The sequence below is a fragment of the Salmo trutta genome, chromosome 37 (assembly GCF_901001165.1).
Source record: "Salmo trutta chromosome 37, fSalTru1.1, whole genome shotgun sequence".
NCBI classification, from domain to species: domain Eukaryota; kingdom Metazoa; phylum Chordata; class Actinopteri; order Salmoniformes; family Salmonidae; genus Salmo; species Salmo trutta.
In genome coordinates, this window is record NC_042993.1 from 29,733,396 (window position 1) to 29,758,939 (window position 25,544).

At 42.8% G+C, this 25,544-nt stretch overlaps 2 protein-coding genes across 4 annotated transcripts in view; one reads left to right on the forward strand and one right to left on the reverse strand.

The window, feature by feature from the left end:
• Positions 1 to 12,652: 12,652 nt before the first annotated feature.
• On the reverse strand, positions 12,653 to 17,120 carry LOC115177303 (prostaglandin reductase 3). Its single transcript, XM_029737951.1, has 2 exons — positions 16,548 to 17,120; positions 12,653 to 13,854 (listed from the first exon to the last, which is right to left on the reverse strand). The coding sequence occupies exons 1-2, from the start codon at positions 16,829 to 16,831 to the stop codon at positions 12,927 to 12,929; spliced, it is 1,212 nt and encodes a 403-aa protein (XP_029593811.1). The 5' UTR covers positions 16,832 to 17,120; the 3' UTR covers positions 12,653 to 12,926.
• LOC115177301 (teashirt homolog 1) overlaps positions 16,252 to 25,544 on the forward strand; it is a 37,349-nt gene continuing 28,056 nt past the window's right edge. The window contains exons 1-3 of one of the 3 annotated variants that reach the window (XM_029737949.1): positions 16,252 to 16,392; positions 17,944 to 18,019; positions 18,174 to 18,732. In XM_029737949.1, coding sequence (XP_029593809.1) covers positions 18,693 to 18,732 — 40 coding nt within the window. In that variant the 5' untranslated portion in view covers positions 16,252 to 16,392; positions 17,944 to 18,019; positions 18,174 to 18,692. Of the gene's footprint in view, positions 16,393 to 17,406; positions 18,020 to 18,173; positions 18,733 to 25,544 lie in introns of those variants that run through there. The other 2 variants (XM_029737950.1, XM_029737948.1) reach the window with 2 other exon arrangements.

The following is a 25,544-nucleotide window of genomic DNA, read 5'->3' on the forward strand; positions in this document are numbered from 1 at the left end:
GGATTTGAAAAACATAAATGATTTGAGCATTAAGGCCTGCAGTGTGAACAAGGCTTACGTGTAATGAGCCAAGCCCTGCACAGTGGAGTCACATGCTTCATTCCCACTGTGTAGCTCCTTGTCTCTGATAGGATTGTAAACACAGTGTATTTCATCACACATCAGCAGGTGAACACTTGCAAGGTCTTATTGGTTCCACAACAAGCAGTGGAGAGACGGTGTCAGTGAGGGAGATTAATTACACAAGGTGAGTATTGCATCAGAGGCCAATTATCACCTGAGGAGAGATGAGCTGCTACCAATTTCCACACACTTAGAATCATCCACTCATGAGCTCTGCAGCTTACAGTGCACAATGATAAGATGTGGAATAGTATTGCTTCCCAAAAAGGTGGAGGCAGTGCCTCTGGAAATGCTGTAATAAACTCCATCCATCAACAACAGCACAGAGGAAAGAGAGCTCCAGTCCAGTTAGGGGCTAACCCAACACACAGCGTACAACACTCTCAAATATACCAGGATCAGAGAGAGAGAGAGAGAGAGAGAGAGGGTTTGGAGGGCAATTCATGTAATGTTGATTTCTCTAAACCAAGATTCCCCTCTGCTACGGCAACTGACCTCCCCTGACTCTGACGATCCCAGTTGCCATGGCGACTGGCAAAACAAGCGTGGCACTCCTGTTTTTTTTGGGGGGTTCCGAGGGATAGAAACGAACGTCGCCTTGAGCTCCCGTATTGGCAAGAAATCAATAGACTTTTCCCCACATCGAATCGGTCCAGTAGGCTGTAACATATCAATCCATACGTGCACACACATTTCAGCGTAATCCCCTTCTCTGTGCTGAGAGCGAGAAAATGGCATAAGAAATAAAAGGAGCCCAGTCTTTCTGAACTCCTCTTTTTAAACCAATCTTTGTTTTTGATACTCCGAGCTGAACACAGAGCATGTGCCTGCCATTCTGGAATGGAGTATTTGTGTTCATTTTGTTTCAAATTCATTTTCTCATTACTCAGACAAGCCTTTAGCAGTGAGGGGAAGACTGAAGGAACGAACCTCTGGTTCAGCCCAGGGGCCTCCAGAAGCCATAGGGGTCCCCACTTTGATGGAGGCCTCGGCATCATTAAAGCAGAGACAAGCAACGGGTCAGAAACAGCTACATCTCACTGCATTCACAGAGACGGACGGACGGGCGGGTACCATTTTGTAAGCTTTCTCCAATGTCTCATCAAAGACATGCCAAAAAGCCTGTGTTAAAATGAAGAGTAAGAGAGAAACAGACTGGAATATATAGCTGTGGGTTAACAGAAAGCATCAATTAATTATGTAACCCATTGCAGTTTGCTTCGAAAGTTCACTGTTCATGAAACAAATGATGTGAGCTAGCACTTCCTTTATGGGCATAATAAAAATTATACTGTTGTACTTAAGATTTTTAATAGAGTGACTATGAACATTTAGGGAGACTGGCATATGTTCATATCAGGGAGAAGAGCAGGCTGTCCAAACAGCTGTGTGAAAGACCACCTCTGATCTAAACTACCTCTGGTCCTCAAAGGTCAAACCATATTTTTTATAATAGCAGCCTGATGGCTAACTCTAAATCTGGCCATGAAGAAGAGGGAAGATGAGAGGTGGAGAAGATCAAGTTTATAATACGGTATTGCACACTAATATTCACGGGCGGCACCTCCGTCACTCGGGCCGCGTCGTCGCCATTGTTATCAGCGTTCCACAGACGCTGCAGCGTATTGATGTCAGACTGACGGTTAATGCTCAGTCTTTCTGAGCGGGAGCTAATGACAGTTCCGTCAACATTGCACCGTAGTGGCCTGGAAATACAATGACATTGCTAAAGTAGAAAAATAACGAGTAGAAAACCACTTTGATGTCGTCGAGTTACTTTAGAAAGATGGCAATGTTGCCCTGAGTTGGTCAGAAATAGCTAGCAATGCTAACGTTACCTAGCTAAAATGTTGGCGGTCTCCCCTCAATCTTATCTAGCTAACTCAAGTTCGATTGCATCACAATGATGACAAAAGCTTGTCCTACTAACGATTTGCCTCCTTTGGAAATGTCATCGTGTTTCCAAGCCACAGTAATGCACTTTAGTCTTCATCAGCACTTAATGAGATGGCATTGATTAGAATGCTCAGATGGGCAAAACACTATTGTGATCGAAGCGCGCAACCCATGAATAGGGTAGAATATGTGACTTATATTTCCAAAGAAAATAGGTGCATTTGTGTGTGTGTGCGTGTGTAAGACTGTGTGTATGTGTGTATTTAATTGTGCGCGTGTGTGTGTGCTCGTGCATCCTGCATGTGTTTTCTGCGTGTGTGTATGTGTTTGAGTACGTGTGTGTGTGTGTGTGCCCCCTTGTGTGTGGGTGGGCAGTTCTGCGTGTTCGTGTGCGTGTGTGTCTTGAGTGCTCCTGTTGTCAGTAGTGATTTCTGAAGGGTTGTCTGTGTTCCTCGGCCGTGATGAGACCGTCTCTCTCTGACATGATCTGTTCTGTTAAGGTCAAGCCCTACAGAATGTCAGAGATGATGACACGCACTCACAGCCTTTATCTAATCCTTCCATTTTCCTTTTTCCTTCTCTGTCTCCCTCCCTCCCCTCAGTCACTCACATAAACCACATAAACACACACATCCCCCCTCCCCAAGCGTCATGGGTCTGTCTGTCTGTCTGTCTGTCTGTCTGTCTGTCTGTCTGTCTGTCTGTCTGTCTGTCTTTCTGTCTGTATTTCTGTCTGTATTTGTGTCTTGTCTGTCGCTGCGTGAATAACCTATGTAGGGAATCAACCTCATTCAGGGTACCATTTTGCAAGGAATTTTCCTATTTGTAAAAAAAAAATACAAAATAAAAAATGTTTGATGATAATATGTCTTTAAAGAGATAGTTCACCGAAATTACAAAATTACATATTGTTTTACTTACCCCGTAAGCAGTCTATGGACAAGGTATGACAGCAATCCAAGCATTGGTTTAGTTTCCCTGGCACTTTCCTAGCAGTTTCCAAATGCTAACATTTTAGGATTCATGGCACAAATCACATAGAAATCCTGGTACCGATATTAGCATTTTAAGCGCATCATGTTCAAATCATCTATATATCAATCTTTTGATCTTCACAATCAATTTTAGATACTTTTGGATTATTTGAATATGATGCACGAAAAATGCTACAGTAGTATCGGTACCAGGACTTGAATGGGATTTGTGCCACAAATGCTAAAATGTTAGCATTTGGAAACTAGTGCCAAAGCATGGATTACTGTCATACCTTGTCCATAGACTGCTTACAGGTTAAAGAAACCAATGTGTCATTTTGTAATTTGGGTAAACTATCCTTTTAAGAGATTGGGATATACGTTTTGGAGGGAACTACTATAGTTTTTATTTATTTATTTAATTTTACCATTATTTAACCAGGCAAGTCAGTTAAGAACAAATTCTTATTTTCAATGACGGCCTAGGAACAGTGGGTTAACTGCCTTGTTCAGGGGCAGAATGACAGATTTGTACCTTGTCAGCTCGGGGAATTGAACTTGCAACCTTTCGGTTACTAGTTTAAATCATAGACAATTTAATTTAGATGAATTCAGATTCATTGTGATCAATATCTTTGTCAATTAATTAATTGACAAAGAATCAGGGTATTTATGTTTCCGTTTCACCTTTTCACAAACGGTATAGGAGATATTTGAAAGAGAATGTAATTCTGTTATTTCTAAACGCAGTCAAATTTATTCAATTAAGCTGCCATGAGAAATAATGTTATTTACACTTCATGAGATTATCTGGATTTAATTTCCAGTTTTTTTTATTTTTTATAATTGACAAATAGCATGTGTTTTTAACTAAGCCTTTTATTATGCGCACAGTTGAACATGTCATCAGTTAATCTTTGGTTTTTTTCTACCTACATTTCCCTTTTTTTCCCTCACTGTCACCATAGTCAACACTTATTGAATTAATAATTCTCTGTAGATCAAACAACAAACCTTTTCAATCAAGCCTTCTGGATGACGGCGAGGTCTCGTCGACATTTGTTGATGTCTTGATATGCACATTTCAGTCGGAATGAAGCGAAACTTGTCCAACAACATATCCTACACACTTCATGAAAGAAATCCTCTGTTTGGAATATTTTACATGTTTTTTTTTGCTAATAAAGCTAAACAATGCTTGCCTTAGGATGCAAGAAGTCTTCCCTCGTATCTATTCAAGCTGTCATTTTTCTCTCACCTCTGTGAATTGGGCACAGTATAGCGGGAAAATAACAAAGAAGATGGAGATGGAGAGATAGTAAGGAACGGAGGAAAATGGAGGATAATATAAAGAAGAGCAGCACTTGACGGTAACTGGTTGAGATTAACGCCTTAGGGGTACAGCAGTGGCTGTGATTCGGATACGGCGCCCCCAGCTAAACGCTGAAGGCCGCCTTGCCTAGAGGAACCCACGTTCACCCACAGGCAGTCAAAGATTGTTTTCTTTCTTACCAGCGCTTCCCACTTTCCTCTCTCCCCTTTCCCTCCCTCTCTCTCCTCCCCACAGACACCTGTCATATCCAATGTCAAAACTCCAGAGAAAGGAAAAGACAACGCAAAGAATAAACAAAGGAAACATGCTTTTTAAGACGGCACCCTGAATACAGATCTGTGATGGATCGGCTCTTGTAGAAGGCCTATATTTTATATCATCAGATCTAACCCAATGCATACCCAATACAAACCCACTGCTCCAGTGCATGGCCCAGATTTCTCATTGTAGCCTTTGTCAATGGGGCTCCCGAGTTGCACAGCGGTCTAAAGCACTGTATCTCAGTGGTAGAGGTGTCACTACAGACCCTGGTTCGATTCCAGGCTGTATCACAACCGGCCGTGATTGGGAGTCTCCTATGGCAGCGCACAATTGGTCCAGCGTCGTCCGGGTTATGGTTTGGCTGGGGTAGGCCGTCATTGTAAATTAGAATTTGTTCTTAACTGACTCTCTCTCTCTCTCCTCGTCTCTCTCTCTCTTGTCAGACCATCATTAACTGATATTGCAGTCATACTTTGTCAGAAGTGAAATATGTGATGTTCTACTCAAACAATTGCAGGTACACAAACAAAAGTAAGGATTTAAATGTATTCATGATTTTTAATAATGAATCTGTTCTCTAGTTGAAGTTGGATCGCTGGTTTTGACATGATTGGACGTTTGGACGACCCTTGTGTCAGCCCAGGAGGTGGTGTCGTAGCCAATGGGGGGCAGAGGACAGCACAGGAAGTAATGCCTGTTACATGCCATCATGTTCAAAATAAACATTTCATCCTTTTCCCCCTTGTTTCGCCTGTTATGTTTTTCTCCATTTTAATTCCTTTTATTTGTTTGTTTGTTTGTCGACCTTGCCATGTCAGGTGACCTTCCTGCATCCGCAACCGACAAAAAAGAAAACCCCGACGTTTCTGTTGGTCCTTGGGAAGAAAAAAGAAGCTGAACAAATGCCCTCAGATACATTTACTCAGAAATAAGTGTGCCTTGAACGCCCGTGCCTGTCCAGGTCCCCGGCCACTATTGCCAAAGAAGTGTCAGCAGTGTCCTGACAACTTCAGCGACTGCAGTGTTAGATGTGACCCCTGGCCGGAGGGGGGGGGGCTTTGTCCCCCCAACCACCCTGGATTCTGACAGATGTCATATACCTCCTCCATAGGCGCCTTCTGTTTCCTGCTCACCTTTCTCCATCCTGCAGCGTTAGGTCTCCTGTCATCGCCGCGTCAAAGCCTCTCCCAGCACACACACACACACATACACACACACACACACACACATAAACACACGTCCCTGCTCAGGTGCTGCAGACACTTAGAGCTACACAAATTAGGGATGGGACGGAAAAACAATAATGATGAATTCATTTGCCTTGGGTTACAATGACGAGGAAGTCTTTGGGAAGGGGAGGAAAGGCGGTCCTTCGCTGCAGTGCCAGTTCAATTGTTTGCTGTAATAGAGTCCATATTTGTGTCTCTTTTTGTCTCACGCTCTGTGTGAATCTCTCTAGAGGCAAGGCTGGCGCACCATGCTTGCTCAAATCTGTTATTCAAAACCTCTGAGAGATGATTATGCTCTTATAGTATTAATTGAAGGATTCCATTCCGAGGGAGCTTGTCTGGTATTTAAGCATACCTCTCGTTCTACCAAGTGTTGGCTCCGATATTGCTCAACATCCATGACAGTGTCACCAGTCCCTGACAGACTTGAAGAACTCCCACCGAATGAGATTCTGTCGTGTTACATTGTGTTACGCTATTGCCTGAGAACGTCAACGGCCTACTACATGAATAACAGACACAACAAACCGTAACGCCTAATGAAATTAGATTTCCATAAGCATTTTGCTTGGCCGGCCCCGTAGGTGATTGTGTATCACTGAACCAAATACACTCTCGGATGGAACCTGCACTTTAAATCTGATCATAGGACGAGACGTTGTTCACTTCTCACTCCAGAACGACACACTTCTGTGAAAACAGAGGGACTCTGTGAGTAATCCATCAATCAAAGTGACGGCACGGCGGGGTGATGGATATTGTAATCTCCGCGTTATATACAGGTGCAAGGGATGGATGGGTGACGATTAACGGACGAGACTGTTTCCACCAAACAATAAGCTCACATCTTTGTCCGCGCAGCTTGGCTCCGGCACGGCGAAGAAGACGACGAAGTAGAAGAACAAAAAAAGAAGAACAAGAACAATAACAAGAAGAAGACAGCTAGTAGCCTATAGAGCACTTTTTTTATTGGATGTAGCTGTGCTGTACATGCTACTTTCTTTAATACCTCATATAAGAAAGTTGAGACAACATGTGAGTCCTGAGGTGATGTAGATGTTAGCACAACGATGTCTTCTCTCTTCTGGGACCTACAATAAGTAGGTCCCACCCTCTTCAGGCAAAGTATTAGGGCCCAGTTTCCAGTAGCTGGATTAAACCAAAAACATCCAGATCATAATGACCATGTGTTGTCTCAATTCTGGTTGGTTTCTCATTTGTTTTCAAAGGATCAGGGAGGCAATATCTGAAGAACTTCTGAGCTAGCGTATGGTGCTAGCAGCTTTAGCTCCTGCAGTAGCTACCATGCCTGTTGGTCCCAGTTTTTGTCATAAAACCTGGTGGTTGTCCACGTGTTCCTAAATCAACATCTCTCTCCTTCCTCTCGCTGTGCCTTCACTCCCCGACATACCGTAGCTACAGTTAAACGGTTTCACTTCGCTAATTGGCCGATGTCAACGCTGACACGATGGTAAACAAACTGAAACAAACGCAAGCTCATTAGACTGATCAGAGGAGAGAGAGAGAAAAGGAAGAGATGTTAAGAGAAGAAAAAAAACAATTTCTGCTTCTTTTCTAAATGTAGCTAGCCTATCTTGTTCATTGAGTAGGGGAGAGACAGAACTACTTCTGTAACTTCCTCTTTGATGGGACCCGAGGGAAGGGGTTCCATTGCATATTTTTATATAGTTATCATCCGGGGGTTGAGGATTTGTTTTTCATAACACCAAACACTTTAGCATGAAATCTCTCTTCCTCTCTGTCCTTCTCGCTATCTCACTTTTATCTCGCTCTCTCTCTTTCTCCATCCCTCTCGCCCTGACGGAGCTTGTCCCCCTGGCCATCTGTCATAACATGTTTATGGTCCCTTTTGCTTTTGTGTCCTGATGACCACTGTCACCGGGAGGTTCCCATTACCGATGCGCCCTGATGAACGATGTCGCCCAGATGCCTCGCTGCTGACACCCCAGTGTCCTTGGGTGCAGTGGCGTTTGGCGGGTAAAGAATGGGGACAGAGGGGGGATCTGGTGTTTGAGCTAACTGAGGACCTGTCCGTCATTCACACGGGGTGGGATGGACTGGGCGTTTCGATCTTTACGTCCGCAGTGGAGAGACACCGACCGATGAAATTGGGACGCTGTCATCCGGCATGGTGTGCTGATAATATCATCCATCCACTGTATGAATATCTACTGCCCTTGACTTTCACCTGCACACATAACATCAGACTCAATGATTGTAGGCTAGCCTTTCCTGACTGTACAGGTTGCACTGCGTTGTTACGTGGCTCAGGTTCGCTACTTTGTATATTGCCGCCAACATCAGATCCATTTGGATACGTTTGTTTTCTCTACTACTCATATCGTGTGACCAATATGCATTTGACTGGTTTGTGATATTGAAATGCAATCTGAACAGTATTTAATACACATATAGTACGTTTATAGGCACCTGGATGTTTTTCATTCACATTTCAAATAAAACGGGAGGAATAAAGACATTGATTTGGAACATGTAAAATAACATGCGGGTTGAATCGATACATGAATTTATAGCATAATATTAAAGGAATATTCGGGCCTGTACAAAATAAAACCTCATTTAATCAGTCAGGCCTCCCTTTCGGCACCCTCCCCTCCTCTCTCTCTGCTCTCTTTTTCTCTCCAACTCTGTGAATGCCTTCACTGGGCAGTGGAGCCACTGATGAATTCTTAAGCAGATCACACTGATAATTGTATTTCCGTCAGCTGTGCGAAGGCTGTCCGTGGAGGGAGGGTGACTGCCAACGCACTGAAGAGCTATTTGTGTCATCGCCGTGTCTCCCTCTTACATCCCCCCCACTGTAAAACCCCAATCACTAGGGATGTGCTTACTGTCTTCAGCCTCAAATTACTCAATCAGGAGGACACATTTATGGATGACACCTTTATTACAATTAATCAGGGGAACTTGATTAAGAAAGGTATTCCTCCTCCTCAGTGACTTGAGTGGCCCGGCTGCATATTCTAATTTATGTCCCACTGAGTCCTTGTGACTCTGACAGACAGACAGACAGAATGCCAGCAGTATTGACGCATGCACACACACACACTGCTAGCCTACACTCTTCGAAAAAAAGGTGCTATCTAGAACCTAATAGGGTTCTTCGGCTGTCCCAATAGGAGAACCCTTTGAAGAACCCTTTTTTGGCTCCAGGTAGAACCCTATTGGGCTCCATGTAAAACCCTTTCCCCAGAGGGTTCTTCATGGAACCCAAAATAGTTCTACCTGGAACCAAAAAAGGGTTCTCCTATTTTCTCCTATTCTCCTTTTTTCTAAAAGTGAACCATAACAAAATGGAGAAATGCAAAATAATGTCATTAGTATGGAAAATGCTCGCAAGAGAAACCTTGAGTGTTCATATTTCTATGCAATACAAAATGAGCAAAAGTAACATATTATTATATATTTTGTTAAATAAAACCACCAGGAAAAAAATATTGGAAAGTCACCTGTTTTTACCTTAACTTACAGTGTTTGTGTCACGTCCTGGCCAGTATAAGGGTTAATTAGTATTGTAGTTTGGTCAGGACGTGGCAGAGGGTATTTGTTTTATGTGGTTCTGGGTGTTGTATGAGTTAGGAGGGCATTTGATTTAGTATTCCGGGGTTTTGGGCACTGGGTGAGTTTCATGAATTCTATGTTGAGTCTAGTGTGTCGTTTTCTATGTTTGGTTAATTGGGGTTGGGACTCTCAGTTGAAGGCAGGTGTTGTCTATCTGCCTTTGATTGAGAGTCCCATATATTAGGGTGTGTTTGTTATTTGTGGGTGATTGTTCTGTGCTTAGCATTATGCCTAGCCAGACTGTTTTTGTCGATCGTATTTCGTTTTGTTATTTTTGTATGTTCATTTTGAAAATAAATAAACGTCAAGATGAGCCTACACGTACCTGCTGCATTTTGGTCCTCCTTAACCGACGACAACCGTGACAGTTTGGGTGTGCATTGACTAATTATTTCAGTGGGGTTTTGTAACGAGGGGAGGAGTGATGATGGTTGAGGGGTCTGAGTGACTCTTAGTGACTGAGAGTGGACCTGAGCCATGACAGAGTCAGCCACTAAGGCACCAGGTTATACCAGACCACACCGAATGATGTCTATGTTAGGTGTTCGAGTATGGGGAACAGGGATGGCAGAGTCTAAAGTAACACTGTTGATTGAATACCCAGCTGATCAAATTGATTTGATGTATTACAACACTGGCATTTCACTAAACTGTTGACAGCATTTCCCATGTATTCTTATAATCAACAATTATATGGTTCAATTGAATTGAAAGCAAAGCTGTAAAAAAGGTCACAGATCCCATTTTGGGTGTGTATCTGAAATGCACAAAACACAGACCTCTGCCAAACCAAGTATCACACCGATTCATGACATGCACTTTTGTACATTTATTTTAGATTTGAACATTTCTCACATAATTGTGGTTGTTTCACGTTTGCCATATTCTAATCTTTTCAATTTTATGTTTAGGGTTTAAGGACTATACACAGGTTAAAGGTGGACGTAATATACTGTATGTCAAAACCCCTAACTATAGTCTGAGCAATAAAAAAATAAAAAATAACTAATATTCTCAAACTACGTTGAGAAACGCTACACTTTCCAAAACATGTTTGTCACTCCACCAACAATAGTCATGTACCTCAGAAGGTGACGACAGCGGGTATGTGTCTATATGGTTTGTTAAGAGCCTGCTAACAGCTACAAGCCAATTATATAAAATGGGTTGTTTTCTCCAGGATGTCTTGTGCTTTAATTGGACTGTGAACGCGCACTAATCACGGCTGCTACAGGTGGGCCCCGGAGGACCAGTGAGGCCCCGGTTGGTAATTGAAGACGGATACACATTGACAGTCCGTACCTCTATCCAGAGCATGCGCGCAACTGTGCTCGAGCACGGTAAATTCAAGTGAACGTTCATTCGTATCACCATGCTCACCTTTGTGCGACTAGCGTGTGAGCGCATGCTCTTGCATTAGAATGACTGAGTGAACGATCCATTTTACGAGCGGTAAGTGCACCTGCCTTAACAATAGCTTTCAGGTTGCTCACCTTCATTCATGCTGTACAGTGACACTGTCGTCAAACACTTACAAGGACGGGTGCAGAGACGGGTCACTTCATTCCTATATTTAACACAGGGGTAGAAATCAAAGAGGACCTAAAATACCAAAAAAAGACTAAAGATAGTAAGAACCAATCTACAACAATACACTGCATGCATTACACAGACCACTATTCTATTGGAACACATACGGGTGTGTGTATGTGTGTGTGAGACGCAGGTTCAAATTGCTTCAGGCTGGTGGGGTATGTTTCTGATTTCCTGAGCTGCCTGCCTGGCGAAGGTAGCAGATTTGCATGCTGTGGTCACACCTGTAACGTATTTCACACTGAGATCTTTTTTGAGTGGCCACCTGGAGGAGGATATTGCATGTCCACAGTGTATGAACACACAGATGTCCCTCCCCGGTGGAAACGGGTGTTTGTTTCTGTGTTCCTAGGCTTGATACATAACGTATTGTCTTAGAATTTTTTTTGATGACCTTTTCTCACTTCTAAAAAAAAAGGCCACAGAGTAACACCCACATTAACTTGTAAATAGTTTTGAGAATTAATATGTAAGATAAGGTATTTCTCCATGACAATTGTATCCCACCTAGTATCTCATCTACCCTCACCTCTAATGTAGGCGATAACATGATACTTAGCTTAAAAGGGTTCTATATTTAAATTAGAAAAAAATGAAATTAGTGAATTGGCTTAAGAGAATCCAAAACATAAAGTGGAACCTTATCCTCAAGGTAAAAAAAACCCCAAAAAACATAGGCCTACCTCAGAGGGCATTCCACAATACATTAAATATAAGTGGTTTTCTGCTTGTGTGAAAAACGAATGGTATTTTCAACCCCAAGTTCTGGTTAGCTGGACTAATTGTTTATTATGTGCAGCTTGGGGCATGTGAATGGAAAGATGGATTATATGAACGCTGTTTCTGTCAGCCACAAACATGCTATAAAATACCAAGCACACCTGATGCTGCATCCAGTTCTGACAAGTGTATATACAGATTTTACTACAACAAAACACATTTCATTTTAAAATCAAGAATGTAAGATAAATAATGTATTCTAGATATTTGAGTGTTAATTACACAGGATACATTGCAAATACTTCTCAAAATGTGCTATTTTAAAACCTACTGTACATCGACAATACATTGAGAAATGTGCAATCTTTTCTGTTGATTTAAGTTAATTTATTAATTATATGAATGTGTAATCTGTTCATGTATACTTTATGAGTGTGTGTGTGTGTGTGTGTGTGTGTGTGTGTGTGTGTGTGTGTGTGTGTGTGTGCGCATGCGTGAGGGACTAAACAGGTCAATTTCTCTGGGCATGCTTAGGCCTATATTCCAAAAGTATGACAGAGGTTTAAACTGGTAACACTAAATGTGATCATTATGCAATATTGTCCTCAGCTACTTTGTTTCCTGTTAAACAGAGGGACGAGTTCAGCTCATATGCTGCTACATTGTCTGGTGTGCAGTAATCATGCATAAGCTGTGGACGGTCAATGCAGCCACTGGTCTAGTTACTGTAAATACACATTTTAATAGGATTACATTTTAGTTAGCTCTAGTCTTGAGCACAGAACAATTAAACAAGTGTGTGTGTGTGTGTGTGTGTGTGATAGCATGAGAATGAGGGAGGCATTTGATCTAGAGGGCTACAGTATTATTTTCTTGAGATAACCTTCTGTTGTTACAACAGTAATCTTCACTCTACAAGTACTATCCCCGTTCATTGGGACTTTGGCTTTGCTTTATTCAATATGTTCATCAAAACATTAACAAGCAACTGTCTCGAACAGAACAACATTTGAGTAATATCAAAATATATTCAGGTGAAATAAACTGTTCAAAAAATATATTCAACTCAGAGTACTGTAGATTGTCACAGTTTGGGTAATTTGCCTTCAACATATGTACTTGCATAGTTCATTTCAATGTACATACACACATTTGATTTGTTCGAGGATTCCAGTGCATTCACATTAAGGCAAATCACAGTTTGCTGTCCAGTGAGGGTGGAGTCACCTCAACCACCACCTTTCCAACGTTTTTCCCAGCGTACATGTAGTCCACAGCCCTAAAGACGGACTCCAGCCCCACGAAACGGCCTTCGGGGGCCATGTCCCCACAGTCCACTTCACACACCAGCTTCCCTTTAGCAAACATCTGCATCATGCTTCCCATCGCCTCCTTGTAGTCAGCCAGGAAGTGAGGTAGGAAGAACCCCCTCACGCTGGCTGACTTCTGGAGCAGCTTCACGGGCAGAGTCCCTCCTTTAACAGTTGGGACCCCTGATGCCGTTTGGTACCCTGAGATGAACCCTATCACGATCAGCCTGCCCTTATTGGCCAGATTGTTGACCGCCATGTCAAAGATTCTGCCGCCTATGGACTCGTAGACTACGTCCAGGCCTTGTGGGTACTCTTTGCGCAGCGTGGCGCTCAGGTCCTCAGACGTGTAGTTGATGGGCCTGTCGCAGCCAATGGTCTTTAAGAAGCCAGCCTTCTCGTTGGAGGAGCAGGTGCCCACAACATGGCAGCCGGCCTGTTTGGCAAACTGCACGGCGAACTGTCCCGTGCCACCGGCAGCGGCCGTCACCAGCACAGTCTCGCCCTTCACCAGGTCGCCAAGCCGCTTCATGGCGATATAAGCCGTGGCACCGCTTAACAGCAGGGTGAGGAACTCTGGCTTCACCGCGGGTACGGGTACGGTCTTGATCATGGGTATCACCGTGTACTCTGCAAAGGCCCCATCGGCAAAGTAGGCCACGGTGTCGCCAACGGTGTAGCGGGCGCTGGCACTCAGGCCGAGTCCGACCACCTCGCCAACGCCCTCGAACCCGGCGTCAAACGGTGGCTTGACCGTAGGGTCGTAGCGGCCTGCTGAGTAGTTGATGTCCGAGGCATTGATTCCAACAAATCTGCATGGAATGGAACAGAGAAGGAAATATAAGTGAATGACAGTTCAGAATGATTAACAATTGTTACATAACATTAAAATCAATGAATGTCGGTATAGGATACTTTAGTGATTTGGATAATAACATGATAATAGTTTGTTATAATAACATAAACAGGTGCACTTCAGAGTGCCTACAGTAATGAATGCGAAGGTCAAGATTTCACTTCTATTCCCTAGAAAACATCTGGGACGTCGTTCGGGAAGGAAACATCGGTTTGTTTTGGCAATTATTCCATTTGTCTTGAAAAAACACCCACCCAAAACACATTGCATGATGTTATGAGTCATTGTCTTGAGAGACACACAAGAACAAACTGCACTTTTAAATCTTGTATATTTCTGTACCTCGACATGAAAAAATAAAACTGGTTTCATCTCAGTTGATGACACGGAGAGGAAAACAATCCTTGTGTGAAAGAAATGTATAAATAAATAATTTTCTATTCTCCAGAAGAACCCTTGTTGCGACTCATCATGGTGCATGTCACATTTGCATTTTTAGCACTTAAATGTACCAGCCCGGTTTAGTTACAAATAAATGGCTCCAATTACATATAGGAAAAGATCTAGCTTTGACTATACTTTCCAGATCGCTTTTTCTTTGCAGCCCTTCTGAATTTTTCCATACCAGTAAATATTTTAACCTGAATCTCTCATTATGGACCAACGGTACCGAAACGCCATGCATTAAAGAAGACCAAGTTCAAAAGTCAAAACTAAAGTGAACTGGGATCTCTAGTCAGGATTGGGCCTGATATTCTTAAAGATGCTTGATTTAAAAAATGTGCAACTTTGAATGCACAATCATCTCGGTCACTGAAGCACGATATTAATGCATATCTCAATTAAAACTCAACATTTGTCAAATTCTGGTTAATAATGCATAAAAGAAAAGAAAAAAAACCATTTCCTGATACGCATTGCATTGTGAACCAAAGCATTGCAGAGGCCAACAAGTGGTCCAGCCATGTCCTGTCCGTAGACGTGCCACACAACTACAATAACGTTCTAAAACCTTTATCTACATCAATACATGATCATATATTACGATTAACTATCGCTAATGGTTCCTCTTTTGTGCAATTACCTTAGCAGTGGAGCTAACCCACTCAATTTTCTAAACAAAGCTCGTTTCACCTGTGGTTTGCAGCTGTGTGCGTTTTAAATGACAGCCTACACTATCTAATTCATAAAGTCCAGCCTAATTCATGGGTAAATCACAGTTCGTAGGTCAAGGGTCATCAATAGCCCATGGAAATTATCATGGGCAATAGACTATATGTGCAATTAAATGACCTTGGACTACAGTAGGCTATGTTATGCAGCTGTCTTCCCACCTCAGATCATTTAACCAAGCAGACTTCATACAAGGCCTAAATGCCACGTCACATACATTTCTTATTATTAACAAATAAATAATAACCCATATCAAGAAATATGCCTTGATAACTAAGCCCTTTAACTTATTTTTGTCAGTTGAAGGTGCCTGTGAAGCCTAGTTGTTAGCTTATGGCTAAATGTTGTAATTTTCCAGGCCAACTCATATGATGGGGATTCATTACAGACAACACACAAAGAATTGCTAAAAAGTATAAGGGCATAGGCCCACATTAAATTATAGAACAATACGTGATGCCATACTTTTCAATCTATTTCAATCTACAGTTCGAGGTTTCGGGCGTGGGGAGAGGGCAAAGCACCTAACCTATACCACTGCATCAACAGTTATTTCCTTTCCCCGAGAGAGAGAGAGGCTACCCCTCCATGGTAAATTGTATTTATAATTCAATGTTCCACATTTTCAAGTTATAAATGACACACGAGATATTTTTTTTTTGTATTCCCTAAATTACGCATACGCAATTAAGCACACAAAACAAACCTGTGAAAAAGGTTTAGGCTACATATGACAATTTCTGTAAATGTTAAAAGCTATTTGATCTTTGGATGATGTTACTATGTCCTTGGTCTCTAAACCATCATGCAAGACCCTGCCTTCATTTCACTGATCAATTGCGCTCTAATAGGCTACACCAGCATTGACCCGCATTTTAATATCCCTTTGACTTAAATTGTAGTAAATAACCGGTTAGATTAAGGAGCCTACATTCCTGCTCTGTTACAGTACCCCGTTAATGTAATCAACGTTTGTAAATATCTTGCTTTGAAGCGGACAGACATACATAGTCTTATGAATTGGTTTTATGCAGCGGTAAATGATGATCCTGCCGCAGCCCCACATGCCATGCATAGCTGTTTCTCCATCTCCTCATCTATTCGTGCGAGTCTTTACACCCCCCCCCCCCCCCCCCCCCATGACTTTCTGTTTGCAGGTTCGTGACGTAAGGAGACAGGACAGAGCGAGATGCCGAGATGGATTGATAGACAAATGTAGGGGCGGAACTTGGAAATATTCCTCACGTATTTTGCTCGCTCCTGAAATGGTCGCAAGTAGGCTACTAATATCGATGGGGATGGATAGGCGAGTCTAACCGAGGTAAGAGACCCTTTCATAACTTGAAAACAATACCAAATAGTTTATCAAAGATATTGGCTCCAAAATGCGCCCAATACTGGAATCGTCTATACATAGGCTATAGGCTACGCACCCGCGGAAAATGGGAACCTATCCAATTTCTAACCAAAACTTACCGATTTCTGACTAGCAAGTCCCCGTCGCCAGGTGTCGGGACTGGAACAGTTTGCAAGGCAACGGCGTCTCTGAAATTCTGGCTGAGCTTCGTTACGACCAGCTTTTTCATGGAGCTCGGTATCGAGGAACCTTTAAAATCCATGAAGTGCGTGGAGTATGACAAATCTATAATGAAGCGGCGCGCTATGGAATGAACTCCAGAAAGTGCGTCGGTTCCTCTGCACCCCCCGCCGATTACTGAAAACACCCTCTTACCGTTTCTCAATAAGAAAGAGGTGGACATTGCACCAGGGAGGGTATATGTGACAAAGTTCACGGGCACTGGCTGTGCGTTGATATCAAAATGCTTATCGTTAGCCCACGCTAGGCTTTCTTCACCTAGCAGGGTAGGCCACGCCGATGCAATGCGATGAAAACAATATCACCAGCGTGGTTTTTTTGTCGCATAAGATCGACACGCAATAACGTGCTTTTAGATTGTTTGCTTTGATGACAACTAGGCTACAACACGGCGCAACCTTGTAGCAGCAGCCAAACTCTTACTGTTAGCGGCGTGTCTTCTTCTGAGTCCCTCCTCTTCCGGGACATGACACACTTCCTAGTAAGGTGAAACATATCAATCGTAGTCTCAAACATCTCCTCAACGATTGTACACAACAACAACAACAACAAAAAGCCATAGAGTTGCCAACACAGCCAGTGCCGACCACAACCATTCGGGTCTTAACAGGCACCGTTAATAGGATATTATCTGCAGAAATATATTTTTTCTCCTCAAGCATGCGTAAATAATGGTGCTCTCACATTAGGAAACTTCTGCCCGAATGGTCCAAAAAACATTGCACGTTCAAAACATTTCCATGTTGGGTTTGACATAGGATAGCATATGCCAGGCAAAATAAAGTTAGTGTAAGTGTATGTCGCATGATGACGATGATGAATGATTAGCCTAGTTGTAGTAATATAGCCTAACCTAGTATTAGCTTTGTAATAATTGACTAATTGCCATAATAACATTATGCAGGAAGTTTATGGATCAATATTTCAAAGCAACAATTTGATATTTAGCCAACCGATGGAAGCTTTCCTTTGTCAGTCATTTCAATTTTAAGCGGAGGGGAAAAACAAGACAATTAAAAAGATTGACAGGTGGGTTCTACTGTCAGGGTGACGCTCGTAGGGCGAGGGGAGGAGTGAACATGAAGCAGGAAAAGCCACTCGATGCGTCTGTCTATCAGTTGAGACTGTCTGAAACGCGTCTAGATTCCCTGCGTTTCATTCCCCCCCCCCCCCCCCGGAGGAGCAGACGAGACCTCGGTTCACTCCCTGGAGTTTACAGAAGAAAAATTCTCTCCGGCGAGGGTGGATGCCTGCATCATGTTTGTTTCTCTTTAGTCGCAGACACCCCACCACATCAACCTGCATATTCCTTGATCGGCGGCTGATAATAGTCATTTGAACGACTAGAAACGTAAGTAGAATCCCTACCTCCCCGACTCAAGCTAGAGAGGGGAGAAAAGTATCCGCTGACGGCGAGGCTTGATCGGGAATAGGTGGCGTGGTGACGGATTGCCATTAACCATCTAATGCCTGTCTTATTTTCTCCCAATTCTGTTTTGTTTCAGATCTGAGCTTGAAGAAGCGCAGCCTTCCACGGAAATACATTGTGTTCGCTCACACTGGACTTATTTGTTTACCATCAGAGTTTATTTATTTTGGAGTGAGGACGATACAAAGTAGCCCCAACACCGCCATATAGCCCCATATGGCAGTAGGGGAGTGACTGAAACTTGGCTTTCGATGTCTGCCTCTTTTTTCTGACACACAGAGATGAGGGAAGATGATATTTGATAGACATTTTACGAGCTGGCGAAATTCGTGCATCGTTTTGATATGACAGAAACCCATTTTTTTTCGTTTGTCCTTTATCTTCTGTCATTTGTTTCTATTCGTAGGCCTAAAGGACATATTTAGTTATATTGTGGCCGTTTCAGGTTGTCTGGTATAAGCCCACAATTCCAAAAGAAATAAACCATTGTAATAGAAAAACTGTTTACAGTTATTTCCGAGGGGGAAAAAAAGCTACGGGATGGTTTTTCTCCACTGACAGACTTAAAAACGTACCGTGGAACGTGACGGTCAATATGCCGAGGAGAAAGCAGCAAGAACCCAGGCGATCAGCAGGTAAGCACAAGCGCACACACAAGTTCATTTTCACCGTCTCTTACTAAATGGAGATACAATGTTGGACTTAATTTTTTTAAATTAATTCGCTAAATGTTTTATTTTTCAATTTTCCATTTATCTACGTAATAGACTAAAAATAAGTTTTACTTTGGACACATCTTCGTTTGTTGACCATTATTATTTTCTCTTTTGCCATGTGATTTCAGTAAACCAGGTGCATTTGTAACGACACGCTAGGCCTGATGTGTTAACTTGCCAGAAAAGTCGACTACTTGGGTAGTTAGATAAACGAAACGTCAGAGATAGAGTTTCTATTGGGGTTCATTGCAGTGTTAAAGAGCGAGTAATAATGAAAAATTGACTTCGAAAGAGGGGGAGAAAAACTGTCCAAAGAGCCGGTTTTGTTTCTTTTCGGTTTTATTTGAGGATTGCCGTCATTGATTTGATGCGTGATTGATGTGGCAGCCTTTGATCTAGTCATCCCTGATCAACATCAATACGTCTCTCCATGGAGACACGCATGAATCCTTACCGGATTTAGCCACTCAAGGACAACCCACCCTGTTGTCAAAAAAAACAAAAAAAAGGACGAAAAAAGTTTCTAAAAGGAGGGGAATCCTTATCTCTTTAATATTTTCAAAAGGAAACACTAGAGGGGAGAAAGAGGAAGAATGAAAATGAAAGAGGGAGGAGGTAGAAGTGTTTTGACGATCACAGAAAGGGCTAAATCCTAATTAATTCAGGCACCTGAGCTAGCCTACCACCAGTAGCCCCCCCAGGTCTGGGTTAAAGACACAGAGGTTTGCACTTCTTATCAAAATGCACACCCTCCTCTCATCCTACAGAACACTTTACCAATGCAGCCCATGTCTATATCCACAGGACTGCACTATTTATCTGACAACCACTGATAAACCAGATGTCGAGGTGGAGGTCTAGTGGTTTGGATTTTGACTCTCTTCTCTCTTTCAAGCCGCTTTAAAACAAATGTAAATGAGTGACAGGGATTTCTACCTCTGTGCTAATGAGGCGCAGCCTTTGAAGACAGGCATTAACAAGTGGAGTGAACAAAAGACAGTCATGGAATTTTAAAGAGATTCTGAAATATGAGGTGTAAAGCGGACGGAACAGGAGGGCCGGGCAGCGAAGACTTTGAACTCGGCGGGTTTATCATTTTAAATAGGAGCCAAGTGACGGGGGAGTCAGTGTGGATTGACTGTGAAAAGTATTCAACTAGTGCTTCTCTCTGCAGCTCATACGCTTCTGACGCACAGTTGAATAGCCGTCTTATGCTTTATGCTCACTGTTTGAGTCGCATCTGATTCGTCTCTTGTCTTGTATCACATCGACAACAACAAAAAAAGCTGGGTAGCAGGCTATAGCATCGCATATAGGATGGTTCCCAGCAAATCTTACATGAAAACATGCCTTCACCTTGACCCCTGCACATGGTCCTATTGATCCGCTTGACTGTCATTGACCGGCTTATACATCATGGCCTTTTAATGGTCAATCACAACTTGGCAGACGGGAGTGTTACCTATCCGTCATGATCGTGACAGTTTGTTGGAAGTAACAGCACACTCCAACCCTCCCCTTTAACACAAATGCAGACACACACTCAAACTAAAGCGTGATGGTCCAGTGTTTCAATGCTAGCTAGTAGCTTCTGAACCATGCCTGGTACTCTGTAGCCTGTAAGGAAAATAGAGAGGGAGAGTCGAGGGGGAAATCGCCATGGTAATACCATGGTAATAGAGGTTGAGAGAATGAGTACTCGAGCGACCATCGGAAAAGAGGTTGTTGTGAGTTATATTTTCGCTGAGATGGTAAACCAGGTTCAACCAAAACAAATGTGGAACCCCAGGGGTACAGGACTGGAGCTTTAGAGGAGGATGGAACAGAGCACCACAAGGAGACATGTCTGGACACATTTTATACACACAATATATAGTATTGGGCACCCTTATTTTTCACTAGTGTTGGGGGGGGTAGAATATAGCAACATTTAATATAGGGGCTTTTACTTTCTGTGTGCGTGCGTGTTGTTTGTGTGTGTGTGTGTGTCTGTTTGTGTGTGTGTGTGTGTGAACGTTTTAACGGTTATAATGGGGCCAGAGCCACACAAAAGGCCTTTCCCATATATACAGTATACGTAGTGTCATGGGAAAACCATGATATCTACTCCTCTTACTTCAGATATCCTGTCATTTACGGTTAAGACGAGCTACGGTTTATCTCCGACAGTGGACTTAAGGCAGTTGGTAAGAGTGTATGTGTGCTACACATCACTGTGTGTCGCTTCATTTCAGGCCTCATTTTGTCCTTGAATATCAGTTTCAGTCGAGGGTGATGAGGACAGGAGCGATGTAAAAAAAAGAGAGAGAGAGAAGAGGGAAGAGGGACGTTGTCTTTCATTAAATTGGGGGCTGTGTGTCTCAGCCAGTCAGAGCTAGTAGTCTGGGGAGAAAAACATCTCTTTCCTAGGGATAGAGGCTTCTTCATTATCAGAGAGAAAAGGTAAGGTTGCTTCTCTGGGCTTCATTAGAGAAAGCCCCTAATTATCTGTAAACCTGATGGATTTGTGACAGGCCCTGACGATTAATGCTGACAAATTCAGTAGGGTGTCAAGTCCGCAGCTGCCTTGATGTAATCAAGTTGATATGATATAGTCCCCACAGCCCCTAGTGCAGTATCAACTCAATTTGCTCGTGCAGGTGACAAATGGACTTTGCTACCTGACTAATCACGTCGGAGGAGACAATGACTCTTAACGACCTCCCTAATCCTCTGCCTTTAACGACGTAATAAAGGCCAGACACACCGAACCAAAATCAGCTGCGTCGTAACATGTAGGCTACACTCCTGCATCAAAATGGCGAAGGAATGTTAATGTTTCCCTTTATATGTTATAAGAACCGCAATTGTCTTTCTTAATATCCCATACGATCGTTACTGTGCGTAAAGAAGAAAATTATACACCTCAAACTAGTTTTGAGGGTTTGTAAATGTTTTTAATGCGGGAATTGTAGCTACATTTTCCAGAACATTTTTTTTTGGGTGCCTATTTTTTTTTAACAAAATTTGGTCTGTGTAAAATGAAATAATAATAATCAGATAATATGTTAATATGTTTATGCAACATAATTCTAGCATACAAAGTATAGCTTTTTTTTGCTAGGCATTTTCACTTGATGGTACATTTTGTAAACGTTTTGAAGCAGCACATTGAGGTAGACACACACACACCTTTTCACATCTTCATGTCTAAACCACATATAGCCCTAGTCTTAACGTGTGGAAAATGTATCTCTCCCTCTCTTGTGTTTAGGGGGCATTCTAGAAACCTGGTATAAAAAAAATCTCCCAGTGTATTTCTAGTGGGTTAAGAAGCCCAGTGCCCTGGGATTAATGGTTTAGCATGCCCGGGGTAGCTAAGATTACACAGCGACCTTTGTGCTCTAACTAGACGATGCTGTTACATGATATTCTGCGCTCGAAAGAATCAGCAATGCCGAGATTTATGTGGCCCACTCTTAAATCAACGGCCTGAGGAAGACAATCTTAAACAAGGTGTATTTTTTTCCATTTTATTTCCCTGTAGTTGTCTGACTAAAATATCTTGGGGAGTAATCTGAAAAATGATACTAGCACCGGGAAAAATTATAATCTGGAAGCCCGGAGAACATAAAGATTTATTTTTGGAGGTGCGTGCAAATGTAGTGGACAATTTAGTCAAGGTCAAGGAAATGTTAAGCGATTAATGTTTCACGTGCTTTCTCTGAAGTCGACTGAGACATCAACGCTTGTCGTCGTCAGAATTGCGTGTTTTTGTGTACATCTAACAATTCTAAGGAAATGTGAATATGACATTTGTGACTTGCAAAGATGTGCCTCTGAATAGGAACATGTGTGTGTGTGTGTGTGTGAGTGTGTGTGTTTTGGTGGAATAAATGCTGATACCAAGTAGTCGTTATAGCACTCTAGTGTCTCCCTTCTGTTGGGCCCTGCGTTTAGAGTATGTGAGAGGGCAGTACATTGACACTCTGTTTACCATATTAGTAACACAAGGACTCCAAGCTAACTAGGACACACAAGCGTCACACACGTATCACTAATGTACAGTGATATACAGTAGGGTGTTTTTCTGTGCTGTGTGTGTGTGTGTGTAACAGTTCCCTGAGTGTGTGTTTGGCGGTCAGGCTCTCTTCTCTCTGCTTCACTAGAGGTTACTTTAATTGGAGCGCCTGTGTCGTTAGCAGGTGGCATCGATTTCTTTCGTCGATAGCCAGTTTTGCTCTTCTGCCACCCTCTGAGACTAATAGTTAAATTTGCATCTGGGAATTGAGCCAGTTAGTCGCCCAACCTCTGCCTTAGCTGGAGTTGTGTGTGTGTGTGTGTGTGTGTGTGTTTAGTAGTGACACATATATTCCAGATATAAGGCATGAGAGTAGTAGACATTGGGAATATTTGTTTGTAAGTGTTTAAGCCGTATAACCGTACATATTTTCTGCGTTCAGTACTGTATGTGTGAAGCTAAGGATACATTTCATATAATGTTTAAGCTCATCTTGTCTTCCTCTATCTTTCTCATTCTTTCACTAAGCTGCCCTCAGGGCACGGAGCTACCATCAGAAGAGTGTCGCCCTCTCTGCACTGTAGACACACACACACACACACACACACACACACACACACACACACACACACACACACACACACACACACACACACACACACACACACTATGGCACGGTGGGAGGTCATAATGGGGGTGGCTTAGTATGATGGGAAATCATATCATTAAAGCAGCCAGATGTGCTTTGTTGCCCGGGAGAAAAATGTCTCTCGGAGTGGGGCAGAAAAGAAAAGAAAACAACGACAAACATATAGAAGGCAACCCTGTGGGATTGGATTCTCTAGCCCGGTCCTCTGTTTGATTTGTCACCGTTATTATAGTCTTAACTGTTTTTAAAAGTGTTTATTTTTTAACATTTTTACGTGAAAGTATTTTAGTAATGTTATTTGTAGGGAATTTTAATTCCATTGAGAACAAGAGTACATGCAATACAATAACTGTGATATATATTTAAATAAATGCTTTTGTTTGTTATTAAAGTCACGTTTTGTTTCATATGTTATTCCGTAGATAACATTTAATGCTGAGTTAGCTTACTGTTTTCCGTTAAGTAGTTACAGATGGTCTAGGTGGTTTAACAGCAAATTATTGTAAAATTGTTGCCGCTTTATGTGGTTCATAATTTGAGTCCAGTAACAGGAAAATGTTTTTTTGATCTCCAAAATGTAGTTAAGTAAAGTATTCTATTTCCAGCGAGTTAGTTTGTTCTCTTGATCAGTGCTAGTGTTCCTCCTCGAGAGGCTTGGCAGTGCTATGGGAAGTCTGTACCAGCCAAATTGAACATGTTTCTGCCATCAATAAAAGATGAGCAATTACAGAATATTTTGTCTAATAAGTATTTGAATTCCTCGGCACAGAAAAACATGTAGCTTACCCACTCATTACATCAGTTAGCAGGGGACGAGCACGGAGAACGAGAGGCAAGCGCTTTGATGCCAACAAAACAAACAGACAAACCAGGTGGGCCTACTACAGAGGAGCCAAGCCCTACCCAGGGACACCCTCACCCTCATCCTCCACCTTTCCCTCTCTCTCTTTCTGTTTTTCTCACGTCCATCTTATCTCTCTCCCCCTATCTTTCTCCCCCTACCCTTCCCTCTTTCTAACATGCATCCCTCACACTCCCTCCTCTCTTACTAGTGCAAAGACCTCTCAATTGTATCTTCTACTCTTTTCCCAACATTGCAGAGATTAGGTAAAGCTCTCCGTAACCAGCGCTTAAGATATCCATTTTGTTTTTTGTTACTTTTTCAAACAATGCAGTATGTAGATTGGCGGCAAAATGCAGGCGAGCGAAAGAAAAGGGGGTGAGCGGGAGAGGAAAGCAGGAGAGGGGGTAGCTATTAGCTAGGCAGGCAGCAACAGGGCTGGAGGGGGGCAGTTCCACAGGACGGGTGTTAAAGCTGACAGAGGAACGGGACGATGGACAAATTCTCCTGCAGCAGCTGTGACTGCCGCCATTATCCTGACAGGTGTCAATTAAGAATTACTGCCGGGTGGAGTGAGCCAGGGCGACCCCTCCTCTCTCACCCAGCTGTCGGCGTGTGAAAGAAATAACACTTTACTCGTGTCACTTTGGTTAGCCCCCCTAGTCGCCGGCCCCCGAAAACAAGGGGCGCCAGCGAGCGTGCCAATCGATAAAGTGCTGTATTAGTAATTATTGCGCCCTTCGGTCCGTGGAGGGCTGTGGCGTCCGATGGGTGTTGTTAGCCAGAGATAAGGACTTCCCATGATCCTCCTCTTCACCAGGCCTCGCTGAGGTAGCTGGAGAGGTGTGTGTTGAGGGATGTGTGTCGGGCCGATTGGACTCTATCCTGTGTGGAGTACCTGTGGGACCAAAGTCAGACTGGCAAACCTTCCCCCTGACAGAGAGACCAAACCTCACCATCTATTTCACTGACCCACTCTACCCCTCTCTATTTCAGGACAGGCTAATCTCACAGGCGCACACATTGTAAAGTGGCTAGCTCTGTTCAGTGAGTGAGAAAATGAACACTTGTCATTGGCAGTCCTGAAGGCTTATTTCCTCCCTAAGTGTTGCTTTAACTCACATCTAACACACACACCACTGCTCGTCCCAATCCATTTCACTGTGGTTGGCACGTGTGTGTATATAGAAAGTAAAAGAAACTGATTTTTACCCAACTGTTGCCAGGGGTTTAGTTGAGTG